The following is a 25,864-nucleotide window of genomic DNA, read 5'->3' as shown; positions in this document are numbered from 1 at the left end:
AATGGGCAGAGTGGCGGGAGGCAGGTCGCCACACTGAGAGGAGGATCCACCAGCATGGAAATTCCAGCCCGAAGGGAAAGGGGACCGGATGACTCTGTTTCTCAAAGAACTGAGAGGGGTTAAAAGAGACAGCTCAGCCTGAGCCTGAGAGGAGCAAAAGGGAGAGACAAGTAAGAAAAACAATGACCCCACAGGTCTGAAAGGAAGAACCTGAAGACTGAAAGAAAGGTGATGACTGAAAGAGTGTGCCTGGGATGGGCCATTTAATGCTTTAAACCTGTGCCAGGCTGAGTAATGTGGGCTTCAACTGGGGATGTACCTCAGCTCTGGGAGAGGCTAGACCTGCATCATCAGCAGCATAAGCAAACAGTATGGTTTTATAGCGATAAGAAGTATTATTAATACTGAAAAGACCCAGTCGTGTGTCGTGCTCCGTAGTTTCCAAGGCATGTTCACAAGGGTGATCTCATTGAACCCTCAAAGACAATCTGAGCATCTTTGCTCCTCACCTGGCAACATGAGGCTGAAGTTCGGTCAAGTGATTTACCTCTAGCTCAGGAAGTTCCAGGTGGGCTTGAAACTGGTCCAGGATTCTTTTGTGTAGGAATAAAACATACCCTGTGCCTTTCATTCACAGGTACAGTTTATTTACAGTGCTTACAGTTCAGGAGAGCAAGAACAAAGGCAGAGAAGATACTCACACAAGGGGGAAGACACTATGCGCCACAAGAGTGGAGCTCAGGGGAAGGAGCAAATTTGGGGCCAGCGGGAAAAGGTCTGGGGTCACCACAGACTGGATAGGAGAAAGGACGACTTAAGCAAAGGGGCAAAGAGGCAGAAAAACCTCAGCGTGGGCGTCAGAGGGCGGCTCTGCCTACCCAGTCCTTGCCCCCCACCAGCACAGCAGAGGCAAGTGCAACCCTTTAACAAAAATGAAAATGAATACCCGTAAAACCAGGTGTTGTTTCGTCTTGGTGAACAAGATCTGCATTCAGGAAATTTACTCTGAGTCCAAAAGCTGTCAGGATTGCATGCTGGGGGGTGGGGTGGGGTGTCACGCATTCTTTTGGAAAAGGGAGACGTTCTACCATCAGAGCGATGCTCTAAATCCTCAGAGAAATGGAGGAACAGCAATTTTTCAAAACTTACTATTTTTCCAAAATGGAAGAAGACTCTTGTTTGCCTCTCCGTTGGCAGTGATCACAAAAGATTAGAGCTGAAAATGGAAGAGGGCTATTTCACAGCAGTCACAGGAAAAAGGGAGAAAAAGGGGGGAGTGGGGTGGGTACGCTTAGCACCTTACTCCACAATTTTCTATTTACCCTCCCAACACGCAAGTTCCATTGTGTATTCTATGCACACATAGTAAAGAAAAAAAAATGTGATATGGGAACATAGTGAGGGAATCTGTGAAGTGCTGAAACAGCATACCTGGCAGCTGCTAAAACAAAACTTCAAAGATTTGGCTTCTTTGAAAAGCCATCAGGCAGGACCCCACCCACTCCCTCTGCTAGCCACAGCTTCCCTGGGAGCTGGTACACGTAACCACTTCCGCATGTTTGGCTCTGTTCCCCAGGGCTATAGCAACTCTATAAGCCAAGTCAGAACTGCCAGCCAAGCAGGTGGAGGGCTGGGGGCTGGGTACGTGGAGGGAGGCAAGGCCTCTCTCCACCATCTCGTCATGGGCATATCCCAGAAAATAAAATGATAATGTTAGCATCGGCTTAAAAAGTCCCTTCCTCTCAGCCAGCCCAGCTCTTGGTTAAACACTAGTAATTGGTTAAACACTAGTAATTCAGAAGCTCTGAGCTTTTGAGATTCCCAAGGCATTAAAATATGCCCCTTCCAGTACCACAAATTAGTTCAAGAACAGCATCTGTGGTAAATCTCTAGATCTAAACAAAAGAGCCTAATCAAGAATATGCCTTTCTTTGTACTTTTTTTTTCCCCCGCTGACAAGTTTGGGTCTTTATCACATATTTGAACCTTCTGGGTCAATCATCTTGTCCTGTGCTGCCCAGTATGGTAGTGATGAGCTGCTTGTGGCTTTTGAGTACTTGCAATGTGGCTAGTATGATGAGGAACTGAATTTTTCTTTTTACTTAGTTTTAATTAATTTAAATATTTTAAAATCCACATGTGGCTTGCAGCTACCATATTGGATAGCACTGATCTAGCCAGTTATTCACCAAACGTTTACTGAGCACTTTTTACAGCACAGTGTAAGGATATAAAGATTTGCAAGATTCAGCCTCTGCCCCTCAAAAGCTTACACTCCAATACAGGAGGTGAGACAAGTATACAGATAACTATAATACAAGGAGGCATGGTGTGTGTGACAGCAGAGAGAAACAGACAGATTCTCTAGGCAAGAACACCGGAGTGTTATCACCAGGCCCTTCTCCCCGGGATCTTCCTGACCCAGAGACTGAACTCAACGTCTCTTAAGCCTCCTGCATTGGCAGGCAGGCTCCTTACCACTAGCGCCACCTGGGAAGTCCAGGTCACTTCTAATACCTAATAAAATGTGAATGTTGTGTAAACAGTTACTGGACTATAGAGAATTCAAGTTTTGCTTTTTGGAACTTCCTGAATTTTTTTTTTTTCCCCTAAATACTTCAATCCATGGATGCAGACCTGTGGATACGAAGGGCCGAATATAAGTCTATCACATAGAGGACAGAGAGGAGAGAGGAACTACTGCAAAGAACACCAAAAATCTGAAACATTACACACATACACATATTCAGTAAACATGCCAACTTATTAGTCAACCAATGTGAAAAGGCTGAAAGTAAGGAGACAGCCATCCTACACTGGGCTGTCAAAGATGCTGGATGCCCTTTCACCCCTAAATATCTTCTAGGAGTGGCTCTCGAGATTCCGTGGGTCTGGTGGGGTGGGGAGGATGTTGGTAAAAACAAGGGTTTCTGCCTTTTCCTCTTCTTTCACAGCCTGCCTCTTCCAAGAGCACCTCTCCCCACCCTCTCCCTCCCAAGGCAGAGGGCCTTTCGCTTGTAGGGCACTTTTGATCTTAGATAACTAGAAAGAACTGAAGAGGACCTGGTGACTTGGGAAGGTGGTTGTGTGAGCTCTGAACTCAATGGAGAAGAAACAGGGCTTCCTTCCCTAGTGCTCGGATCATCAGGCTAGGAAGAGCCACAAAGATCAGTTCTCTGGGAATTAAAACTGGACACTAAGCCAGAGCTTCCTCTGAATTATATCTTTTAGGAACATGCGTTTGGTGGATGAGGAATAGAAGGAAGAGAAAGTCTAACGATGTTTTCTTGGGATGTCATCAGGGAAGGTTGCAGAAAGCCTAAGCTGAGCTGAGCCCTGTAGGAGGAAAGAGTTTGGACATGCAAAGACACAGGTGAGGAGCAGGTATTCTCTTCATTCATTCGTGCTTTCTTTTACTTAATATTTGTTCTTTATGTTTAAGTGCCTACTGTTTACCAAGGCACTGGGATACAATAGTGAATAAGACAGCTTACACTTTCGTGAAGTAATCACAGGAAACTAATAGGATAAGCATTACAGAATGGTATAAGGATAGGAAAATGTACCATTTTGATCCATTGCATTTGGTTGGAACTAAATATGTGAAGAATAAAATTGGAAAGGTAGACTGGCGCCAGATACAGGTATTCACTTTGAAAATTATTTTTTGTTTTGTTTTTCTTTTTGTGTTTGTGGTATATTGGAAGGTCCTTTTATTTCTTCCTTAAAACTTTTGTTATCATTATCAGAATTTAAAAAATACAAAGAAAATCTTTAAAATAAATAGGACAAGTTAGAAAAATTTAGCCTTGAAAAGTAGAAGCCCATTTGTATCATATTTTCAAGACATAATCTCCAGCTTATCTTTATCAGTAATAAATCAGTATTTTTGCTATCTTTGATTTTGTTTTCTATAATTTTTTTACTTACTTGTGGCCTGGAGGAATCAGAAAGTATGACTGATGCTTCATAAGCCCCAACATCAATTTCTAGACTTTTATAGTTGAATGAACTGAAAACTCTCTTTTACAGTTAGGACCCAGCTTGATTTCCGTTCCTATCACTTTAAACTAATACATTTTATCAGCCAGACTGGTTCCTACTGATAGTCCCTTGAAAATGCCTGAAACCCCTTGTACGTACCTCTCTTTTTCTCCCTCCCCATAACCTAGGACTGTATTTAAACCCTTCCTCTGCAGTGCCTGATCTTTCCACCCATCTCTAAGGCCTTTCCTGAATTACAAGCTCCTCTGAGCCCATATAAGGGCATCCCAGGTGGCGCTAGTGGTAAAGAACCTGCCGGCCAATGCAGGAGATGTAAGAAACATGAGTTTTACCCCTGGGTCAAGGAAGATCCCCTGGAGGAAGGCATGGCAACCCACTCCAGTATTCTTGCCTGAAGAATCCCATGGACAGAGGAGCCTGGTGGGCTACAATCCACAGGGTCGCAAAGAGTCGGACACGACTGAAGCAACTTAGCATGCATGCACACACTGACCCCACATACCCTCCACTTTAATCACTTGCTCTGTGCTTCATGTGCCAAAATAATTAAACTCCCAGGGAAGTATTCTCCAGACCGTCCTGCTGAGTGTCAGCTCAAACGTACATGAGTAGGCCACACATTCCTTGATCTCATAGATGCTCACATAGAGTCAAGCACAAAGCAAGCATGCAATTGTCTCTCAACCAATTAACTTTAGCCTCTCTGCCGACCCAAGCCTTAGCTGCCCTTCCATAATCACCTCACACATGTTTCTTTACCATGAAGCTTTTGCCACTTTCTCCAGTCAGAGTGACCTATTTCTCCTCTGAAGGTGTACCACTCACAGCATGGTCCTCGTTGTCCTCAATTAAGTACACATTGCCTTACACTGCTTGTGTTAATAACTTAAATGACTATCAAATTTCCTCCTTGCGGACAGAGAGACCCTGTCTATTACTTCCTTCAGTGTCAGCCCCCTGCCTTGCATTTCGGAGATATTTGGTAACATGTTAACTTTTTAAGGATAACATTGTTTTAACAACTACCAGATGAAGCCATTTCCCAGCTGGAACATTACTTATTACCAGTTTCACCTTTCTTTTCAAGTATTTCAATATACTAAATATTTGGTGAAGAAGGTAACAAAACTCTTCTCTTAGGGTCTTGTATTTCAAATGTCAGTGTTGGGTTCAAGCAGCTAGCAAGATATTTGAGAACACTAATAACATAGGCAGATTTTTTCATCTACTCAATTTTCCTTAGTGCAACCCACCTTCACAAGAACACACTTTGATTTCCTGTAGCCTTTAAGTACAACCTACTTATTACTACCCCCAACTCTGGTTTCCTTACCTGTGGTACCAGAAAGCCTGATTTTCTCATCGAAAGATTTCTAGATTATCGTCACATTACTGAGATGCATCCATATTTCACTTTCATCACATAAAGACAGTAAAACTTCTTTTACAAAACCAGGCAAACACGGTATTAATTATTGGCTTTGAAGCCAAATTAATACAAGTCTTAGCCTGATAATTCATGAAGGCTAAAAAACATCCCTTTATTGCCTCTAAAGTATAAGAATGGTCCAATTAGGATAAGAGTTCTGCTGTTACTTATTACGAACACCTGGGCCTGCCATGTGACACTCTGAATTCCTAAACTCTCATATACTGCCTCTCTCACCTCCAGCCCTACTCTCATCTCCCAAAGAACACTTGGTTCCATATTAAAATGTTACCTTTTAAGGGGAGCTTCTCTATTTTTCCTTACAAGCATTTTAATTGTAATCAAAATTTTAATATATGGATCCTCACTTCACAATAAAAGCAAGTGAGGTAAGCCTCAGAGATTAGGTATAACTGCTTTCTCCACTGTGATACATACAACACTACCTCTGTGGTGGCCAGCTGCACGTCAACTCAGCGGTGCAGCAGCACTGTACCTCAGGCGAGTCTAATTTTGTGTTACTCTCTTTTCTGGAGAAAGAACCGGTACCAAGAACCTACACCCAAACCAGAACTTACACCAAACTTTTGCTCTGCAAAATGGCTGCAGGGATGAGAGACTCTTTACTGCGGCTGCTGCTGCTGAGTCACCTCAGTCGTGGCCGACTCTGTGTGACCCCATAGATGGCAGCCCACCAGGCTCCCCCATTCCTGGAATTCGATACTACAAGTCTATCGTGTTATTAAAATATAGAATCGAGGATTTTTTCCTTTTAGCCTTTCAAACCCTAAAACTTAAAGAATTGACATCTTCTTTGTATTTGGTCAGTAACACGCTGAGAGTTTTTTAGCAGTAAGACGGGCAGGAGGGTAGGGTGAGGTCTTTATCAGCTAAAGGTTCCAGGGAAGGCAGCTGGTCGTCCTAAACGTGTTGAGTCAACCTTAAGTAAGCTGTAACACGGATCATCAATGTTTCTCTGCAGCAGTCAGAAAGAAAGATAGTGTTTCTTCACCACTGTGCATCTTTTCAACTCTGTCAGGGCTGGTAACCAGTTCCATGGGAAAGATGATAGAAACACTGCGTGAGAATTAAACTGAAACATGAATTAAGTAGCTTTGATAAAACTTTCGAATTCTAGAAAAGGAGTCTCATTCTGCTTGTGCATGGACTTGTCATTCCATCCCCTTAAAACCAAAATAATCATCAATTGTGGATGGATATCAAATTACAAAGCGAGTGGCTAGAAAGGAAAGGGTCTTGCCTCTAACAGTGGCTCTGTATGTGTCTGAGTGTGCAGGTGTGTGTGCTAATCCTGAGGAACTGCGGGTAAGGTGGTTTACCTTAGATGCTGGGTGGGGGGAAGCAACCTAAATTGGAAGCATGTGACCCTGGCAAATCACAGAGTGAGCTGCGTTTTATTTTGACGTGTAGATAAGAAAAGATCCCCCGTCTTTCACGCCCGAGTCTGGGCCCAAACATTCCCAAACTTCCTCTGCCTGGGCCCCGGTATGAGGTCCAGCCAGCGAGCTTTGACACACTTCCAAAGTTGTTACCAACATTCCTTCAAAGAGGCAGAAGTCCAGCCGTGCTGGCCTTGGCACGGACGCCTATGGCGCTCGGCTCTCTGGGTGCGGGGGAAACTGGAGACCGTCCCGGGGCCCGAACCGCCACGGAGCTAACGCCTGAGAGGTTGCGTGTCTGGCTGAGCGAGAAAAGCAGCAGAGAGGACTCTGCGCCTTGATCACGCGTGTGCCAGAGGCGTGCGAGACTCGAGGCGGAGGAGTGGCAAAAGCTAAAACTCAGGAGGAAGGTGGTCAGGTGAACTTCATTTTCTGGGAAGGGAGGGAGGACAAGGAGAGAACGATCAGTTCGGCAGCACTCCGAACAAGTGAGTTTCCTTCTGGCTTTTAGGCCGCACTCCGCCCCCCACCACCACCACCCCCAAAGTGGTTTCTTTTTGTGATTGTGCTCTTTGGCTACAGAGTGTTGTTTATATAACAGGATAAAGTACAAAATTATAAGCTCCAAACTCCTCCAGAGAAAAGCTCTCCCAAAGCTCGACCCCCAGGATGGATGGAAAATATGAGTGTTTACTGGCTGGAACACTGAGCCGCAATGGAAATTTCAACATTGGGGAGAAGATAGCAGAGAGGAAGGGCCTGTTGAGTAGAAAGAAGTCACCCTTCAACAGAGGGGTCAAAGGAAAGAGTCTCTCCTGTTGGCCCCACTGATACCCTCCACTCCTCAGCTGCAACGGCCTCATCTCTGCAACACCGCTCCACAGGGCACTGCCTGTGGCTCATGGCCAGTTTCCTTTAAACTAGATACTAAAACAAGGAGTGGAGGAATCCCAGATCCCAGGCAAGTCCAATTTTTAAGTTTCTCCTTTTTTTTTTCCCCACAGGAAGGGAACTAAATGGTATCAAGAACCTCCACCCAAACCAAGCGCTATACTGGCTACTTTGACATGCACAACTCAACTAAATCTTGAAACAACTTAATGAGGTAGGTATTATCATCTGTGTTTTTAAGCAGACGGGGAAACTGTGGCTCAGAGAAGCCAGGTTAACTTGTCCGAGGTCACATACTCAGTAAGGCAAATCCTAAAGTCCCTCCTCTTTTCACTACACCATGCCATCTTGCTAACAGAGGTTGAAGGCCCCCTTTCCTATAAAGTTAATCTGCTTTTAAAGAATATATCAATAGAATAATTTAAAGGACTGGTTCCAGAATAATTTCCCTAAAGGGAGAGAATGGAGGCAAAGCCTTACCATTCTGGTAAATTTTTTTGCCTAACTATGGGACTCTCTTTTAAAACCTAATCTTCCTCCTCCTAGTCTCTTTATCATGGTTTAAAGAAATGTATGACTTTACATTTGCTGTCTTAACCATTTTTATGAGTACAGTAGTGTTAAGTGTGGTCACACTGCTATGCAAAAGATCTAACGTTTTCATCTCGCAAAACTGAAACTTTATAGTCATTAACCACTAACTCCCCATCTTCTGTTCCCCCAGCCCTTGGCAATCACCTATCTACTTCCTGTTTCTACGATTTAGACAACTTTAGATACTTCATCGGAGTGGAATCCTCCAGTGTTTGTCTTTTTGTGACCGGCTCATTTCATGCAGCACAATGTCCTCAAGGTTCAGCCACATTCTAGCGTGTGACAGGGTCAATCCTTACATCCTCTTCTGCATTCCCTTTCTTCTACTTGCTTGTGTCACAAACTTAAATCTTTGTTATATGCTGCCTGATGCTGCTTCCTGTTCCACACGTATGTGGTTCCCTCTTGCTGCCAGATGGTATTTAGTAATCCAACAACAGGTCTTGGAAGTCTTTTAGACCCTACCCAGTGCCCTGCAGAGCTTCCCTGGTGGCTCAGTGGTAAAGAATCCAACTACAATGCAGGAGACTCGGGTTCAATCCCTGGGTCAGGAAGATCCCCTGGAAAGGGAATGGCAACCCACTCCAGGATTCTTGCCTTGGGAAGAGGAGCCTGGCAGGCTACAGTCCATGGGCTCACAAAAGAACCGAGAGCAACTTGGAGACTAAACAACAATAACGACAACGACAAAGTGGTGTGTGCCAGGCTGAAAGCAGAAGACAGCTCCTGGCCAGTGAACTCCAGGAGACAGGACAATTCAGTCTTACTTGTCAGGACTCCACAGCAGCTTTACAGTTCTAAAATACAGTTTTAGAACTCTAAATTGTAAAGTTCTAAAATACAGTTGTTTTCCAGAGTGGAAGCCACCTGGCCAAGCAGCCTAGGTCCATTATGTCACATAAAAGAGGAACAGACTCAGGGCTGTGCCTTCAACCTCCCCCATGCCTTTAACATCGAGGAACAGACAAATCCCCAGGTTTGTGTGTCCTAACACAATGCCTGATACACAGAAAATGAATAGAGGGCTCATTTTTAAAGAAAATAAACTCAGTATTTCTGAAGACTGAATAAAAATGAAAAGGTGGGAAGTCAGAGTCCTGAGTCTCTACCAACATTCATAAAAAAAATAATCTAAAAGAAGGGAGAAAAATATTAGCTGAACTGGTATCAAAACCTCTGGAAATTGGTCCCAAAAAATTAGGTAAAAGAAAGGGACCAGACTATAATTTATTATTAAAAAGTAAGCGGGCAGAAGAACAAGGTAATGTGAAATAGCACCCAAATTTCCAAGATTTGTGGCTTCATTGTAACCCATTCCCCAGGACTGAATTTAAAGTTCTAAAATACAGTTGTTTTCCAGAGTGGAAGCCACCCGGCAAAGGAGCCTAGGTCCAAGATGTCACAAAAAGGAAGAACAGACTCAGGGCTGTGCCTTCAACCTCCCCCGCACCTTTAACATCGAGGAACAGACAAATCCCCAGGTTGTGTGTGTGAAAAAGCCAGAGATGGATAAAAATAATTCAATGACAAATGCTGGAAAAACATACAAAGGGGCAGAAGCCAGACATTCGTGGGATTCCCTGACAGCTCGATCCACAAGGAAGGGCTGGACTGGAAAAAAACAGAGCTTCAGGCTCCTGCCAAGCTGTCTGAGGCCCTGTTCTTCCCAAATCATTCCAAGCAGCAGCCAAAACTTTACAGTAACCCTTCCAGGTCTCCCAAAGAAAGATGCACTCCTCACCTAGAAAGTGCTCCTCCCTGACGTGGTCCAGTTCCGTGCAAGGCTGGCAGTAATGAGGAGGTACCTCTCAACATCAATTCTCAGCTCTGAATAACTCCCCGAGTGCCCAGAAAAATGGATAATTAAAAGGTAGCTTGAAAAACCCTAGCCATTTCATTGGCTAAAGAAAAGCTTAATAGCCAAGTATCAGCATCTAGGGGTTTCCCAGGTGGTTCAGTGGTAAGGAATCTGCCTGCAACAGGAGACGCAGGTTCCATCCTTGGGTCAGAAAGATCCTCTGGAGAAGGGACTGGCAACCCACTCCAGTAATTCTTGCCTGGAGAACCCCACGGACAGAAGAGCCTGGTGGGCTGCAGTCCATGAGGTCGTAAAAGATTCGGACATGACTGAGCTACTAAATAACAACAACATCATCGGTATTATAAAAGTCAAATACAACCCCTTTAAGAAAAAAAGAGGTCGCAAACACTTGGTACCTGCATTGTGGATTGTATCATTCTCAATCGGCCTTGTTCAGAGGCACACCTCAGGTTTCTAAACATGTGACTGCATTTGGCCCTGACTACCTTCTCTTCTGGAGATTGGCCTGCAATTAATCTCACTTATTACCTCTGAAAAGTAACAACAGAGGAATGGCTGGCCAAGTCCAACTCCGAGTGTCTAGGGAACTGCAAGCTCCACGGCCAGGCCTCAGACTGTCTGGGCAAGGCGTGGGCTCTCTGCCTTCCTCTCCCACAACAAAGCTCCAACAGGGACTCCAGACAGACCAGAGGAACCGAGGGATTTGAGGAGCTGGGCTGAGCTCACACTGACCCAATGGGAGACGACAGCCCTGGGCTACACTTGGGATGGTTTCAAAACAGCGGGGGAAGAACAAGGTTGTCTGGTGAAAACTTGTATGATCCATAAAATTGAGAACAATAGCAACACCACAGGGAAATGAAAAGTAACACTATTTGCAGAGCTCTTGTGAGTCACTAGTTTTCATTCCTGTGGCTACCAAGTCACTGAATCCTCCAATATGCAGATGAAAAGTACAGCCAGCAGTGGATTCTCTTTACGTCTTTTCACTGTTTACAGGGCAGCCCCTGGTCGAGTGAATTATGAGAGTTTATCAGCACTGGAATCCACCGATGCTTTTGTGGATGAACACATAAGAGTACCTTTTATTTACTTAGCACCCACTTCCAGAGAGATCAAAGTGCTTTAAGGACAACCTAAAAGCTCTCAGAACAGGCCAGTTTATGCGTAAGTATGCTTATCCAGTAAAAAGATTAAATGAATAGTTTAGGGTCACTTAGTGTCAAAACCAGTAATAAAACTCACAACTCTAAGCTACTAAGCCCTTATTCATTAAACTTAGTCACCCTTACTACTAAGGAAGGAAAAACAAGAGACTAAATAAATACTCACAAAACAGTGACTTACAGGTAAATAAAGAAACTGAGGCCTGGAACAGAGCAGAATGCTTGAGGGAGGTCTGGCTGGGGCCCATGTCATCGCCAGTTCTGGAAGGACCACTTGAGAATTCACTTAGGGCTGCCTGTGGGTGGGGATCTCTGGGAATTCCCCATGGAATTAGATCTCACAAGCTGAGCTTCCAGGCTATCCTGGCAACCAGAGGTTGTCTGGGGGAAGGGGAAGATTTTCTAGGGCTACCCTGGACTAGAATGGGGCCTACAAACTGACCTTGAACTTGAAGAAGAGGTGAAGGGAGGGATGTTATGGTACAACTAACCCTCAAGGGAAAGGCCAGGGAACTTTGCAGGGGTTACTTTCTGGGGCCAGTGGCTGGGACGGTGATTGTATCACGTGCCATTCCTACCACAGCCCATGAGCAGAGCCTAGCTGGGAGCAGGCCATTCACAGCGCTGGCCCCAGGTCCTGCCTCTGACCTGGACAAATCCCTCCGTTGCTGTGTGTCTCAGCGTTAACAGGTGTCACCAAGAGAAGGCTCTAAATCCAGCCATGATTTTCACTCCAAATACAAACTATAAAAAGTACGGAAACTCAGGACTTCCGTTGGCAGTCCAGTGGTTAAGAATCCGTGCTCCCACTGCAAGGGGCGTGGAATTCCCAATCCCTGGTTGAGGATCTGATCCCGCATGCTGTGTCTGTCCAAAATGTACAGTCTTGACATTGTTTATCACATGGAAAAGAACTGCAGTCTTGGATAAAAACAATATATCCAAGACTGCGGAGAAAATGTTTTCCGTAGAAACAAGGTTCGGATTGTAAAATGAAAATGGAATATTTGGAAATATTTTATATGGAAAATAAAGCTCTGTGGCATAAACACAATTTCTTTTTTTACGACTTATGTTTTAGGAATGTGGTTACTCTGTAACTGTAAATCACCAAAGGACAGACTTCTCCTGTGAAGAGAAGCATGTGGGAGGATGGCCTATCTTCAAAAGTCCTGCCTCGTGGTCTTCAACACTTCCTAATTCTGAACCGAGATGGTTCTTTTCACCCTTGACCACAGTGATCACTGGTATGAAAGACACTGTACCCGAGCATGATGTAATGTGCTCATGTTTATCTTGCTTCCTGGGCAGAGGCTCTGCTTCCCAAATTAGTTCCTTAAGTCATCATTCTAATGGCAACAGATACCTGGACAACAATTAGCTATTTCCTCCATGCCTGAGCCTTCGGTCACCCTTCCTCAGGGCAGGGGAGCATCCAGAGAGGTGGCTGGCTGGCAGAAGCCTGGGGGTGGGGACTTGGTGGGACACTTGCTTGGTAGAGCCTCTTTATTTGGAGGGAACAATATCCCTCAGCTGGTTGGAATACTTCATTGTAACAGTCACATTACTCTCTAGTTCATCTGACTCAGGGTCAGATACAATTAAACCCAGATTTAATAGCCATTAGAGCCAAGATGTACTGGGAATCTGTTTCTTCCCCTTTTTTTTTTTAACACAGGGAGACTTAAAATACAGACAGAGACTAGATTTCAATAGAGTGGTTTCTTTTTTAAAGTAGAAGTTGCTGACTTTATGGCCAGAATTTATTTGCATTTTATCCTCCCCCATTTTGCTCAACTACATAGAGGGAATTTCCTTCCCACTTTCCAAATGAACATTGTCCAGAGAGTATGAGTTTAATTAGACAACCTACATAAAAATACATAAAACAAATATATGCTTCAAAAGAAAAAAAAGAGTCCAAAGTTACTGAAACACAGCATAATACAAGGTATAAAAAAGAATTAGGAGACAAGGAGAAAATATCAAAAGTCAATACATGAACATGTTGACTATGAGCAAGGATTAAACAGTATATGCCACTGGGGTCCCCGCAATCCAAGCAGCTGCACTACCTCCATGCTCGACCCTCACTAGGGCAGAGCTGCTAGAGGCTAGAAAACAATCCCAACAGCACCATATCTCCTGTACCCATGGGCACTGGCTTCCCTGTGCACCTGGTCCTGCCGGGGTCCATGCCATCCAAGCAGCTGTTACACCTCCAGGCCTAGTCCTCACTGGGGCAGACTCAAGGCCTCCAGGGAAGCCTCAGAAGCAAACTCTTGTGGATGACCCGCATGCAGAGGTGGGGATAAAACCACAATTAAGCTCCAGGGATGGAGTGACTAAGGAAGAGGATCAAAAAACTTTCTAAAAGCTGTATAAGCTGTAAATTAAACCCACAAGAACAACTAGGTAGACTCTCTGCCTATGGAATATATAAAAGGATAATGAGTACTCCTACAAAAGAAAATTCTCTAGCTCTGGCAGCTCTGGACATTGGAGGCAAGCACATGTAGGAACAGGGCCAGATTAGAATCTGAACTGTCCCCACAGAAGGTCCAGAGACCAGTCCGCCTGAGTACTGAAGGGCCTCCTAAGAAGGCGAAGGTGGGGTGTGGCTCACAGTGGTGAGGTGGGGTCAGGGGTGAGAATGCTGATAGCTGAGACCTGGGAAAAACATTTATTATTATTCTTATATTTTTATTCCTTCTATAGTTGGTTCTAAATATTCTTTTTTTTCTGTTGCTGTGGTTGTTATTATTATCTCTTTTTGAACACACTTTTAATTTCTTTTATATATTTCTACTTCTATTTTAGCTTCTTGTGTTTTGTTACTGCTGCTGTTTTTCTTGTTGAAGTTTTACTTTAATATGCATGTATCTTTACATATTTGACTTAACTTTGCTTTTCTATTTGTTTTTTTTTTCTTCACCATGTTTGTTTCTTTTGTTTTCTTTGCTTTATTCCTCAGTTGACACTCTGCTTCGGTCTTGTTTTCTGCTTTGTGTTTTAGTTGGTTTTGTTTTTAACTGGTTGATATTACTTTGGGTTTCCTCTGTTCGCCAGGTCCCTCTCTTGAACTTTGTTTTCTTTGCTGTGCTTTGGTTCCGAGTGTGCAGTATGTGCTGTGTGTGTGTATGTTCCCTTGTTTTTGTTTTTATTTGTCTAATTTTGCTTTTACCATTTGTCTGGGGTTCATTTTTAGTCTCTTGGGTTTTTGTTTGTTTTAATCCTTTTTATTACAGAATTCTTGCCTGGGGAATCCCAGGGACAGAGGAGCCTGGCTGCCGTCTATGGGGTCACACAGAGTCAGACACGACTGAAGCGACTTAGCAGCAGCAGCAGCAGCATTGCCATAACAAACAGCTTGTGAGATCTCGGTTGCCTGACCAGAAGTAAGGCCTGAGCCTCTGGAGTGGGAGTGTTGAGTACAGGACACTAGAGAACTCTTGACCCCGGGGAGTATTAATCAGTGAGAACTCCCACGGAGGCCTCCACCTGTATCAAGATTCAGTACCACCCAATTGCCTGCAGCACCTAGCACAGGATACCTTACCCAACAACAAGCAAAACAAAAATACAACCCAATCATCAGCAGACAGGCCTCCCACAGACACCCCAAAATACACCACCTCACATGGCCCTGCCCATCAAGAGGAAAAAAACCCACTTCCTCCCACCAGAATGCAGGCCCAAGCGCCTTCAAACATGAAGCCTACACAGGGCACTGGACCAACATCATCCATGAGACAAAAAGCAAGAGAAACTATGACCCCATAGCCTAGGGAAAGGCAGACCTCAAACACAGTATTTTGCACAAAATGAAAAGACAGAGAAATATTGTGCAGATAAAGGAACAAGACCAAATAAACAAAGAGGAAATAGGCAAACTACTTGAAAAAGAATTCAGAATAATGACAGCAAAGATGATCCTGGGCTTTCCTGATAGCTCAGTTGGTAACGAATCTGCCTGCAAAGCAAGAGACCTCGATTTGATTCCTGGGAGGAAAATCTGCTAGAGAAGAGATAGGCTACCCACTCCAGTATCCTTGGGCTTCCTGGTGGCTCAGCAGGTAAAGAATCCACCTGCAATGTGGGAGACCTGGGTTCAATCCCTGGGTTGGGAAGATCCCCTGGAAAAGGAAAAGGCTTCCCACTCCAGTATTCTGGTCTGAAGAAAGACTGTACAGTCTATGGGGTCGCAAAGAGTGGACACAACTGAGCTTCTTTCACTTTTCAAAGATGATCCAAAATCTTGAAAATAGAATAGAGAAAATGCAAGAATCATTTAACACATTTCACAAGGAACTAGAAGACATAGAAAATAAGTAAACAGTAATAACACAATTACTAAAATTAAAAATACTCTAGAAGGAATCGATAGCAGAATAGTTGAGGGAGAACAGATAAGTGAGCTGGAAGGTATAATGGTAGGAATCATTGCTTAAGAGAATAAAGAAAAAAAGAATGAAAAGAATTTATAGTCTCAGAGACTCCTGGGACAATATTAAACGCACCAACATTTGAATTATAGGGAGAAGAACAGAAAAAGAAAGGGTTTGACAACATTTTTGAGGAGATTATATCTGAAAACTTCCCTAACATGGGAAAGGAAATAATGAAGTCCAAGAAATACAGAGAGTCCCATACAGGATAAACCCAAGAAGAAACATGCCAAGACACATATTTATCAAACACAAACAAAAAGAAAAAATATTAAAAGCAGCAAGGGAAAGCCAACAAGTAATATATAAGAGAAATCCCATAAGTTGATCTTATGGGATTGTTCAGTAGAAAAGATTTATCAGTTGATCAAGAACAGTTGATCTTTCAGTAGAAACTCTGTAGGCCAGAAAGGAATGACAATATATATTTAAAGTAATGAAACTGAAAAAGCTACAACTAAGATTACTTAGCATGGATCTCATTCAAAATTGATGGAGAAATCATAAGATTTATAGACAAGCAAAAGTTAAGAGAATTTAGCACCACCAAAAAAGCTTTACAACAAATGTTAATAGAAATTCTATAGGCAGGAAACACAAGAGAAGGAAAAGGCTTACAAAAACAAACCCAAAACAATTAAGGAAATACCCAATAGGAACATATATATCAGTAGTTACTTTAAATATAAATGAATCAAACACTCCAACTAAAAGACATGGAGTAGCTGAATGGATACAAAAACAAGATCCATATACATGCTGTCTACAAGAGACCAACCTCAGACCTAGGACTCATACAGACTGAAAATGAGAGGATAGAAAAAGATATTCCATGCATATGGAAATTTTAAAAAGCCAGAGTAGCAATTCTCATATCAGACAAAACAGATTTCAAAATAAAGAATATTACAAGAGATAAGGAAGGACATTATATAACAATCAAGGGATCAAGGAAACATAACAACTGTAAATACTTATGCACCCAACAAAGGAGCACCTCAATAGACCAATGTACCTAAGTGACATCTTCAGGACATTCCACCCACGTGCACAAGGAGCAAACATTCTCCAGAATAGATCATATATTGTGTCACAAATCAAGCCTCCGTAAATTTAAGAAAACGGAAATTGTATCAAGAATCTTTTCTGACCACAACACCTTGAAACTAGACATAAATTACAGGAAAAAAAAAAAAAACCTGTGAAAAACACAAATACACGAAGGTTAAACAAAACACTTCTAAATAACCAATTGGTTATTAGAGAAATCAAACAAGACCTAGAAACACATGACAACGGAGACATGATGACCAAAAACCTATGGGATGCAACAAAAGCAGTTCTAAGAGGGAAGTTTATAGCAATACAATCTTACCTCAAGAAACAAGAAAGACATCTAACAGACAACCTAACCTCACACCTAAAGCAACTGGAAAAAGACAACCCCCCCCAAAAAAAAAACAAACCAAACAAACAAACCCCATAGTTACTAGAAGGAAAGAAATCATAAACATCAGAGCAGAAATAAATGAAAAAGAATGAAGGAAACAACAGCAAAGATCAATAAAACTAAAATCCAGTTCCTTGAGAAAATAAACAAAATTGGCAAAACATTAGCCAGACTCATTAAGAAAAAAAGGGAGGAGATTCAAATCAACAAAATTAGAAGTGATAAAAGAAGTGACAACAGGCAATGTAGAAGGACAAAGGATCAGAAGAGAATTCTACAAGCAGCAGGCTGGATGAAGAAAGAGCTGGGATCAAGATCACTGGGAGAAATACTAGTAACCTCAGATATGCAGATGACACCACCCTTATGGCAGAAAGTGAAGAACTAAAGAGCCTCTTGATGAAAGTGAAAGAGAAGAGTGAAAAAGCTGGCTTAAAACTCAACGTTCAGAAAACTAAGATCTTGGGATCCAGTACCATCAGTTCAGTTCAGTCAGTTCAGTCGCTCAGTCATGTCCAACTCTTTGCAACCCCATGAATAGCAGCACGCCATGCCTTCCTGTCCATCACCAACTCCTGGAGTTCACTCAAACTAACGTCCATCGGGTCGGTGATGCCATCCAGCCATCTCATGCTCTGTCATCCCCTTCTCTTCCTGCCCTCAATCCCTCCCAGCATCAGAGTCTTTTCCAATGAGTCAACTCTTTGCAAGAGGTGGCCAAAGTATTGGAGTTTCAGCTTTAGCATTAGTCCTTCCAAGGAACACCCAGGGCTGATCTCCTTTAGAATGGACTGGTTGGATCTCCTTGCAGTCCAAGGGACTCTCAAGAGTCTTCTCCAACACCACAGTTCAAAAGCATCAATTCTTCGGTGCTCAGCTTTCTTCATAGTCCAACGCTCACATCCATACGTGACTACTGGAAAAAGCATAGCCTTGACTAGATGGATCTTTGTTGGCAAAGTAATGTCTCTGCTTTTCAATATGCTGTCTAGGTGGGTCATAACTTTCCTTCCAAGGAGTAAGCATCTTTCAATTTCATGGCTGCAGTCACCATCTGCAGTGATTTTGGAGCCCCCAAAAATAAAGTCTGACACTGTTTCCACTCTTTCCCCATCTATTTCCCATGAAGTGATGGGACCAGATGCCATGATCTTAGTTTTCTGAATGTGAAGCTTTAAGCCAACTTTTTCACTCTCCTCTTTCACTTTCATCAAGAGGCTTTTTAGTTCCTCTTCACTTTCTGCCATAAGGGTGGTGTCATCTGCATATCTGAGGTTACGGATATTTCTCCCGGCAATCTTAATTCCAGCTTGCGCTTCTTCCACCCCAGCGTTTCTCATGATATACTCTGCATATAAGTTAAATAAGCAGAAGTAGATGTTTTTCTGGAACTCTCTTGCTTTTTCCACGATCCAGCGGATGTTGGCAAGTTGATCTCTGGTTCCTCTGCCTTTTCTAAAACCAGCTTGAACATCAGGAAGTTCACGGTTCATGTATTGCTGAAGACTGGCTTGGAGAATTTTGAGCATTACTTTACTAATGTGTGAGATGAATGCAATTGTGTGGTAGTTTGAGCATTCTTTGGCATTGCCTTTCTTTGGGATTGGAATGAAAACTGACCTTTTCCAGTCCTGTGGCCACTGCTGAGTTTTCCAAATTTGCTGGCATATTGAGTACAGCACTTTCACAGCATCATCTTTCAGGATTTGAAATAGCTCAACTGGGATTCCATCACCTCCACTAGCTTTGTTCACAGTGGTGCTTTCTAAGGCCCACTTGACTTCACATTCCAGGATGTTTGGCTCCAGATGGGTGATCATACCATTGTGATTATCTGGGTTGTGAAGATCTTTTTTGTACAGTTCTTCTGTGTATTCTTGCCACTTCTTTTTAATATCTTCTGCTTCTGTTAGGTCCATACCATTTCTGTCCTTTATCGAGACCATCTTTGCATGAAATGTTCCCTTGCTTTATAGACTATGCCAAAGCCTTTGAGTGTGTGGATCACAATAAACTGTGGAAAATTCTGAAAGAGATGGCAATACCAGATCACCTGAGCTGCTAGTCCCATCACTTCATGGCAAATAGTTGGAAAAACAATGGAAACAGTGACAGACTTTATTTTGGGGGGCTCCAAAATCACTGCAGATGGTGACTGCAGCCATGAAATTAAAAGACACTTGCCCCTTGGAAGAAAAGCTAGACATATTAAAAAGCAGAGACATTACTTTGCCAACAAAGGTCTGTCTAGTCAAAGCTATGGTTTTTCCTGTGGTCATATATGGATGTGAGAGATGGACTATAAAGAAACTTGAGCGCCAAAGAATTGATGCTTTTGAACTGTGGTGTTGGAGAAGACTGTTGAGAGTCCCTTAGACTGCAAGGAGATCAAACCAGTTAATCCTAAAGGAAATCAGTCCTGAATATTCATTGCAAAGACTGATGGTGAAGCTGAAACTATAATACTTTGGCCACCTGATGTGAAGAACTGACTCATCTGAAAAGACCCTGATGCTGGGAAAGATTGAAGATGGGAAGAGAAGGGCATGACAGAGGAAGAGGATAAGATGTTTGGATGGCAATCACCAACACTATGGACACGAGTTTGAGTAGGCTCTGGGAGCTGGTGATGGACAGGGGAGCCTGGCATGCTGCAGTCCATGGGGTCACACAGGGTCAGACACGACTGAGTGACTGAACTGAACTGATATGCCAATAAAACGGACAACCTAAAAGAAATGGACAAATTTTTGGGAAAGTTCAACCTTCCAAGGCTGAACCAGGAAAAAATAGAAATTATGAACAGATCAATCAGAAGCACTGAAATCAAAACTGTGATCAAAAATCTCCCAAAAAACAAAAGTCCAGGGCCAGATGGCTTCACAGGTGAATTCTATCAAATGATTGTATGCTCAGTTGCTTTAGTTGTGTCTGACTCTTTGCGACCCTATGGACTGTAGCCCACCAGACTCCTCTGTCAATGGTGATTCTCCAGGCAAGAATACTGGAGTGGGTTGCCATTCCCTTCTCCAGGGGATCTTCCCAACCCAGGCACTGAACCAGCATCTCTTATGTTTCCTGCATTGACATGCAGGTTCTTTACCACAAGCACCACTTGGGAAGCCAATCAAACGTTTAGAGAACAGCTAATGTCTAACCTTCTCAAACTCTTCCAAAAAACTGCACAGTGAGGAACACTCATTCTATGGGGCCACCATCACCCTGATACCAAAATCTGACAAGGGGACATCACAAAAGAAGAAAATTATAGGCCAGTATCACTGATGAACATAGATGCAAAAGTCCTACACAATTATAGCAAAGAGAATCCAACAACACATTAGAAGGATTATACACCATGATCAAGTGGGGTTTATCCCAAAGATGCAGAGATTCTTCAATATATGCAAATCAATCAATGTGATCACCATATTAACCAATTGAAAGATAAAAATCATATGATAATCTCAACAGATGCAGAAAAAGCTCTGGACAAAAACAACACCCTTTTATGATAAAAACTCTTCAGAAAACTGGCATAGAAGGAACCTACCTCAACATAATAAAGGCCATATATGACAAATCCACAGCAAACAGTATCCTCAGTGGTAAAAAACTGAAAGCACAGCCTCCAAGATCAGGAACAAGACAAGGGTGCCCACTCTCACTACTATTATTCAACAGTTTTGGAAGTCCTACCCATGGCAATCACTGAAGAAAAAGAAATAAAATGAATCCAGATCGGAAAAAAAGAAGTAAAACACTCATTGCCTGCAGATAATATGATACTATACATAGAAAGATAGTAAAGATCCTATCAGAATATTACTAGAGCTAATCAATGAATTTAGTAAAGTCACATGATACAAAATCAACACACAGAAATCCTCTGTATTTCTATACACTAATAACAAAAAATCAGAAAGAGAAATTAAGGACTCAATCCCACTCACCACTGCAACCAAAAGAATAAAATACCCAGGAATAAACCTACCTAAAGAGATAAAGGACAGAAAACTATACAGAAAACTATAAGATACTCATGAAAGATATCAAAGATGACACAAACAGATGAAGAGATATAGCATGTTCTTGGATTCAAAGAATCAAAATTATGAAAATGACTCTACTACCCAAGCAATCTACAGATTCAATGCAATCCCTATCAAATTGCCAATAGCATTTTTCACAGAACTAGAACAAAATATTTCATAATTTCTAAGAACCCGAATGGCCAAAGCAATCTTAAGAAAAATGGAGCTAGAGAAATCAACCTTCCTGACTTCAGACTATACTACAAAGTTACAGTCATCAAGGCAGTATGGTACTGGCACAAAAACAGATATACAGATCAATGGAACATGATAGAAAGCCCAGCGATAAACCCACACACCTATGGGCACCCCGTCTTTGACAAAGGAGGCAAGAATATGCAATGGAAAGAGGACAGTCTCTTCAATAAGTGGTGCTGGGAAAACTGGACAGTTATGTATAAAAGAATGAATATAGAACATTTCCCACCACTACACACAAAAATCAACTCAAAATGGATTAAAGACCTAAATGTAAGACCAGAAACTATAAAACTTAGATGAACACATAGGCAGAAGACTCTTTTACGTACATTACAGCAAGATCCTCTATGACCCACCTCTAAGAGTAATGGAAATAAAAACAAATGGGACCTAGTTGAACTTAAAAGCTTTTGCAAAGGAAACCAAATACAAGGTGAAAAGACAATCTTCAGAATGGGAGAAACTAACTGCAAATGAAGCAACTGACAAAGGATTAGTCTTCAAAATATACAAGTAGCTCATGCAGCTCAATATCAGGAAAACAACCCAATCAAAAAAAATGGACAGAAGACCTAAACAGATATTTCTCCAAAGAAGACATACAGATGGCTAATACACACATGAAAAAATGTTCAACACTGCTCATTATTAGAGAAATGCAAATCGAAACTACTAGAAGGTATCACCTCACACTGGTCAGAATGGCCACCATCATCAAAAAATCTACAAACAAAAATTGCTGGAGAGGATGTGGAGAAAAGAGAACCCTCGTGCACAGTTGGTGGGAATGAAAATTGATACAGCCACTATGGAGGACAGTACAGAGACTTCTTAAAAAACTGGGAATAAAACTGCTGTATGACCCAGCAATCCCACTACTGGGCATATACCCTGAGTGTGTGTGCTCAGTCACATCCACCTCTTCATGACCCCAAGGACTGTATCCCACCAGGCTCCTCTGTCCATGGAAGTTCCAGGCAAGAATACCGAAGTGGGTTGCCACTTTCTGCTCCAGGGATCTTCTCAACCCAGGGATCACACCCATGTCTCCTGTGTCTCCTACACTGGCAGGTAGATTCTTTACCACTAGCACCACCTAGGAAGCCCATATAGCCTGCGAAAACCATAATTCAAAAAGACACATATGCCCCCCGAAGTTCTTTGCACCACTATTTACAATAGCTAGGACATGGACATAACCAAGATCTCCACTGACAGATAAATGGATAAAGAAGTTGCGGTACATATACGAGTGGAATATCACTCAACCATAAAAAGGAATGAATCTGAGTCCGTTCTAGTGAGGTGGACAAACCTAGAGCCTGTTATAGAGAGTGAAGCAAGTCAGAGAAAAACAAATATCATATATTAATGAATATTTGAAATTTAAGAAAATGGTACAGATGAACATATTTGCAGCTCAGGAATAAACATGCAGACATAGACAACAGATTTGCACATACAGCAGAGGGGAGGGAGGGTGGCATGAATTGAGAGTAACACTGAAACATACATTACCATATGTAATACACACAGCTAGTGAGAAGTTGCTGTATAACACAGGGAACTCAACCCAGCGCTCTGTGACAACCTAGAGGGGTGGGAGGTGGGAGGGAGATTCAAGAGGGAAGGGACATATGTATACTTATGGCTGATTCATTTGTGTGGTTGTATAGGCACAAACCAACATAACATTGTAAAGCAATTAGCCTCCAATTAAAAATAAAACACAGAAAAAAGTCTTGCTCTTTCAGCCTGGAAGTAAACTTGCTAAACTGTATCAGAAATTTCCTTTTCATTTGATTTGGCCAAAAACTGTCTTACAAGTAAAAGGAGGCCCTGCATTGAAGCATCAGAGGGTTAGGACACATGGAGAGAGGCATCCGTCTTCCTGGTGTCTGTGCAGGCAACTCAAAGTGGGAATGACTTGCGTAGGACAGGCTGCCTCTGTGTGACCCACATGCTGGCTGCATGCCCCTTACATACCTGCTTCCAGGAGGGGTGCAGTGGCTCTCAGGAGCTTGGGGGTCTGACTGTATCGACCATGTTGGGCCACTGGGACTGATGACAGGCCGAAGTGTGGGGGGAGTTGAAGCACTGCTTCTGTTTATGACGCTGCTTGCCAAATTCAGGTTTGTTACCTAGAAATGAAGTGAGGGAAATAAACTGACTTCACAGAGTTTTAGAAAAGCATCATTAAAAACATACTGGGGAATTCATGTAGAGTCCAGGCGATGCTGATTCATCTGGGCTGACACAGTGGTTGTGACAGAGGCACGCATTAAAGTGTGACCTCGGTGCACGTCCAAGAGCAGAGGTGAGGGTCCCGAGTGTCAATACAAGTTAACAAGTATTTATTCCGCTCCTCCTACATGCAATGCACCATACTATGCTAGGTGCAGTAAAATACAAAGCTTAGCAACAAAGCGGGTAAGTATTTACTCTGTCTCATGCAAGGCTCTAAGAAGTAGGCAGACTACTTAGCCTTTCTGACCCTTGCGTCCTCATATGAAAGTTCTAAATGCCGAATAGATTTTGGTTATAAATAATAATTAGATAAAGTCACTGATTTAGAAAAAAGTTGCCCAGGAAATAGAAAAATGGGCACTGACTTCAATAAATGATTTACAAAAATCGAATATAATTAGCCAATTAAACAATTAAAACTACTCAGTTCTATTGCCAAAGAAATGTAAATTACAAGATAACACTTTTATGTGCTACACTGACATATACTAATGAAAAATATAGGACCTAACAATGCCAAAGGGTGATATTAGATGTGTAGTGTAAGTACACATCTTTCATTGGTAGGCTCTTTCTACAAGTAAATTTGCCAACATATTATTAAAAGTATCGAAATTTTTGTACACTTTGATGCTACAGTTCCATAGTTATAGGAACTATGCAAAAAAACAACCGCAGATCATTCATGAGGTGAGTATTATAACAGCAGTTACTATTTAGCAGAACTTAAAATGTGCCAAGCTCTGAGTAAACAAGTATATTACGTACATTTCTTTCACAATTCTATTTGCAAGTACTATTATAATCCCCACTTTACAAAGAAGGAAACAGGAATAAATGGCAGAACTACAACCTGACCATAGTCTGAAACTCCAAATTCCCTGTTCTTACTCACTACACTATACTGTGAACAGAAACTGAAAGCAAGCATCCTTTTTAATATTGAAAAAGGAAAGATTTAAATGGCTAACAGTATTTAAATAAATTATGTTAAATAAACTTTGCTCTAAACATATAAGGGAATGTTATGTATCCACCAGAATTTTTTGCATAATACTTAATGATTATAGGAACATGCTGATGTCTCGAATTAAAACAAAGAAATCACAATATGAAACTTTACAGAGAGCAGATCCAAATTTCCTTAAACGCACACATATGCAGATACACATTCCTAAAAGGGATATATTACTTTCATAAGCTAGAAGAAAAAAAAGTACATTATTATGAAAAACACAGGTGTGAGCTGATAAGCTTAAAACTTGGATGGGAAGAGTGGAATCAGAAAAGGAGGCTTCGAGAAGCATTTCAAATGAGATGCACAGAGGATGCTGGAAAGGGGTGGGGGGACTCAAGGCTGAAGGCAGGGTGCTGAGTGGGAGATACAGGGAAGAGTGATGTGAGGAGATTTAACTTCCAAGAAAAGTGTTCCAGGAAGCTAACAACTTTGACACAGATAGGATTTTTTTTAAAATCTGAAAGAAACTAAGTCATTTTTAGCAGTCTAGTGCTTCATTCCTAGTTACAGAATTCAGTAAGTGACAACTGCCCAGGACTGTGTCTTCACACCAAAGACTCAAATATTTTTGACCCCTCTCTGCCACTACCAGAAGAGAAGAAAGACCACGTTGACGAAAGGGGGAAGACAGCGCAGAAGGTGGCGGCAGTGCCCTCTGGCCCCTCTGAAGGGCCTGACCCTCTTCCTGCACCCCTACCTAGAAGCAACAAAGGTGCTCAGACAGTCGGACTCCCCCCAGGACTCAGCTCACCCTTGCCCCAACACTAACCCCCTTGGCCCTAAAGATTCTGCTAAGTCACTTCAGTCGCGTCAGACTCTGTGCGATCCCATAGACGGCAGCCCACCAGGCTCCCCCATCCCTGGGATTCCCCAGGCAAGAACACTGGAGTGGGTTGCCATTTCCTTCTCCAATGCATGAAAGTGAAAAGGGAAAGTGAAGTTGCTCAGTCGTGTCCGACCCTCAGCGACCCCATGGACTGCAGCCTACCAGGCTCCTCCATCCATGGGATTTTCTAGGCAAGAGTACTGGAGTGGGGTGCCATTGCCTTCTCTGCCCTAAAGATTAGGCTTCTCAAATTAGACCCCTGGCCCTAAAGAT

The 25,864-nt window shown here is 42.5% G+C and overlaps 1 protein-coding gene across 36 annotated transcripts in view; it reads right to left on the bottom strand.

The window, feature by feature from the left end:
• The window catches only part of TTLL5 (tubulin tyrosine ligase like 5), a 313,391-nt gene that overhangs the window by 136,101 nt on the left and 151,426 nt on the right, over window positions 1-25,864 (bottom strand). For all 36 annotated transcript variants that reach the window (XM_069597094.1, XM_069597088.1, XM_069597100.1 and 33 more), the window contains one exon: window positions 23,487-23,641. In XM_069597094.1, coding sequence (XP_069453195.1) covers window positions 23,487-23,641 — 155 coding nt within the window. The remainder of the gene's footprint in view (window positions 1-23,486; window positions 23,642-25,864) is intronic.

The sequence above is a fragment of the Ovis canadensis genome, chromosome 7 (genome assembly GCF_042477335.2).
Source record: "Ovis canadensis isolate MfBH-ARS-UI-01 breed Bighorn chromosome 7, ARS-UI_OviCan_v2, whole genome shotgun sequence".
NCBI classification, from domain to species: Eukaryota; Metazoa; Chordata; class Mammalia; order Artiodactyla; family Bovidae; genus Ovis; species Ovis canadensis.
This window is presented reverse-complemented; position numbering and strand designations above follow the sequence as displayed.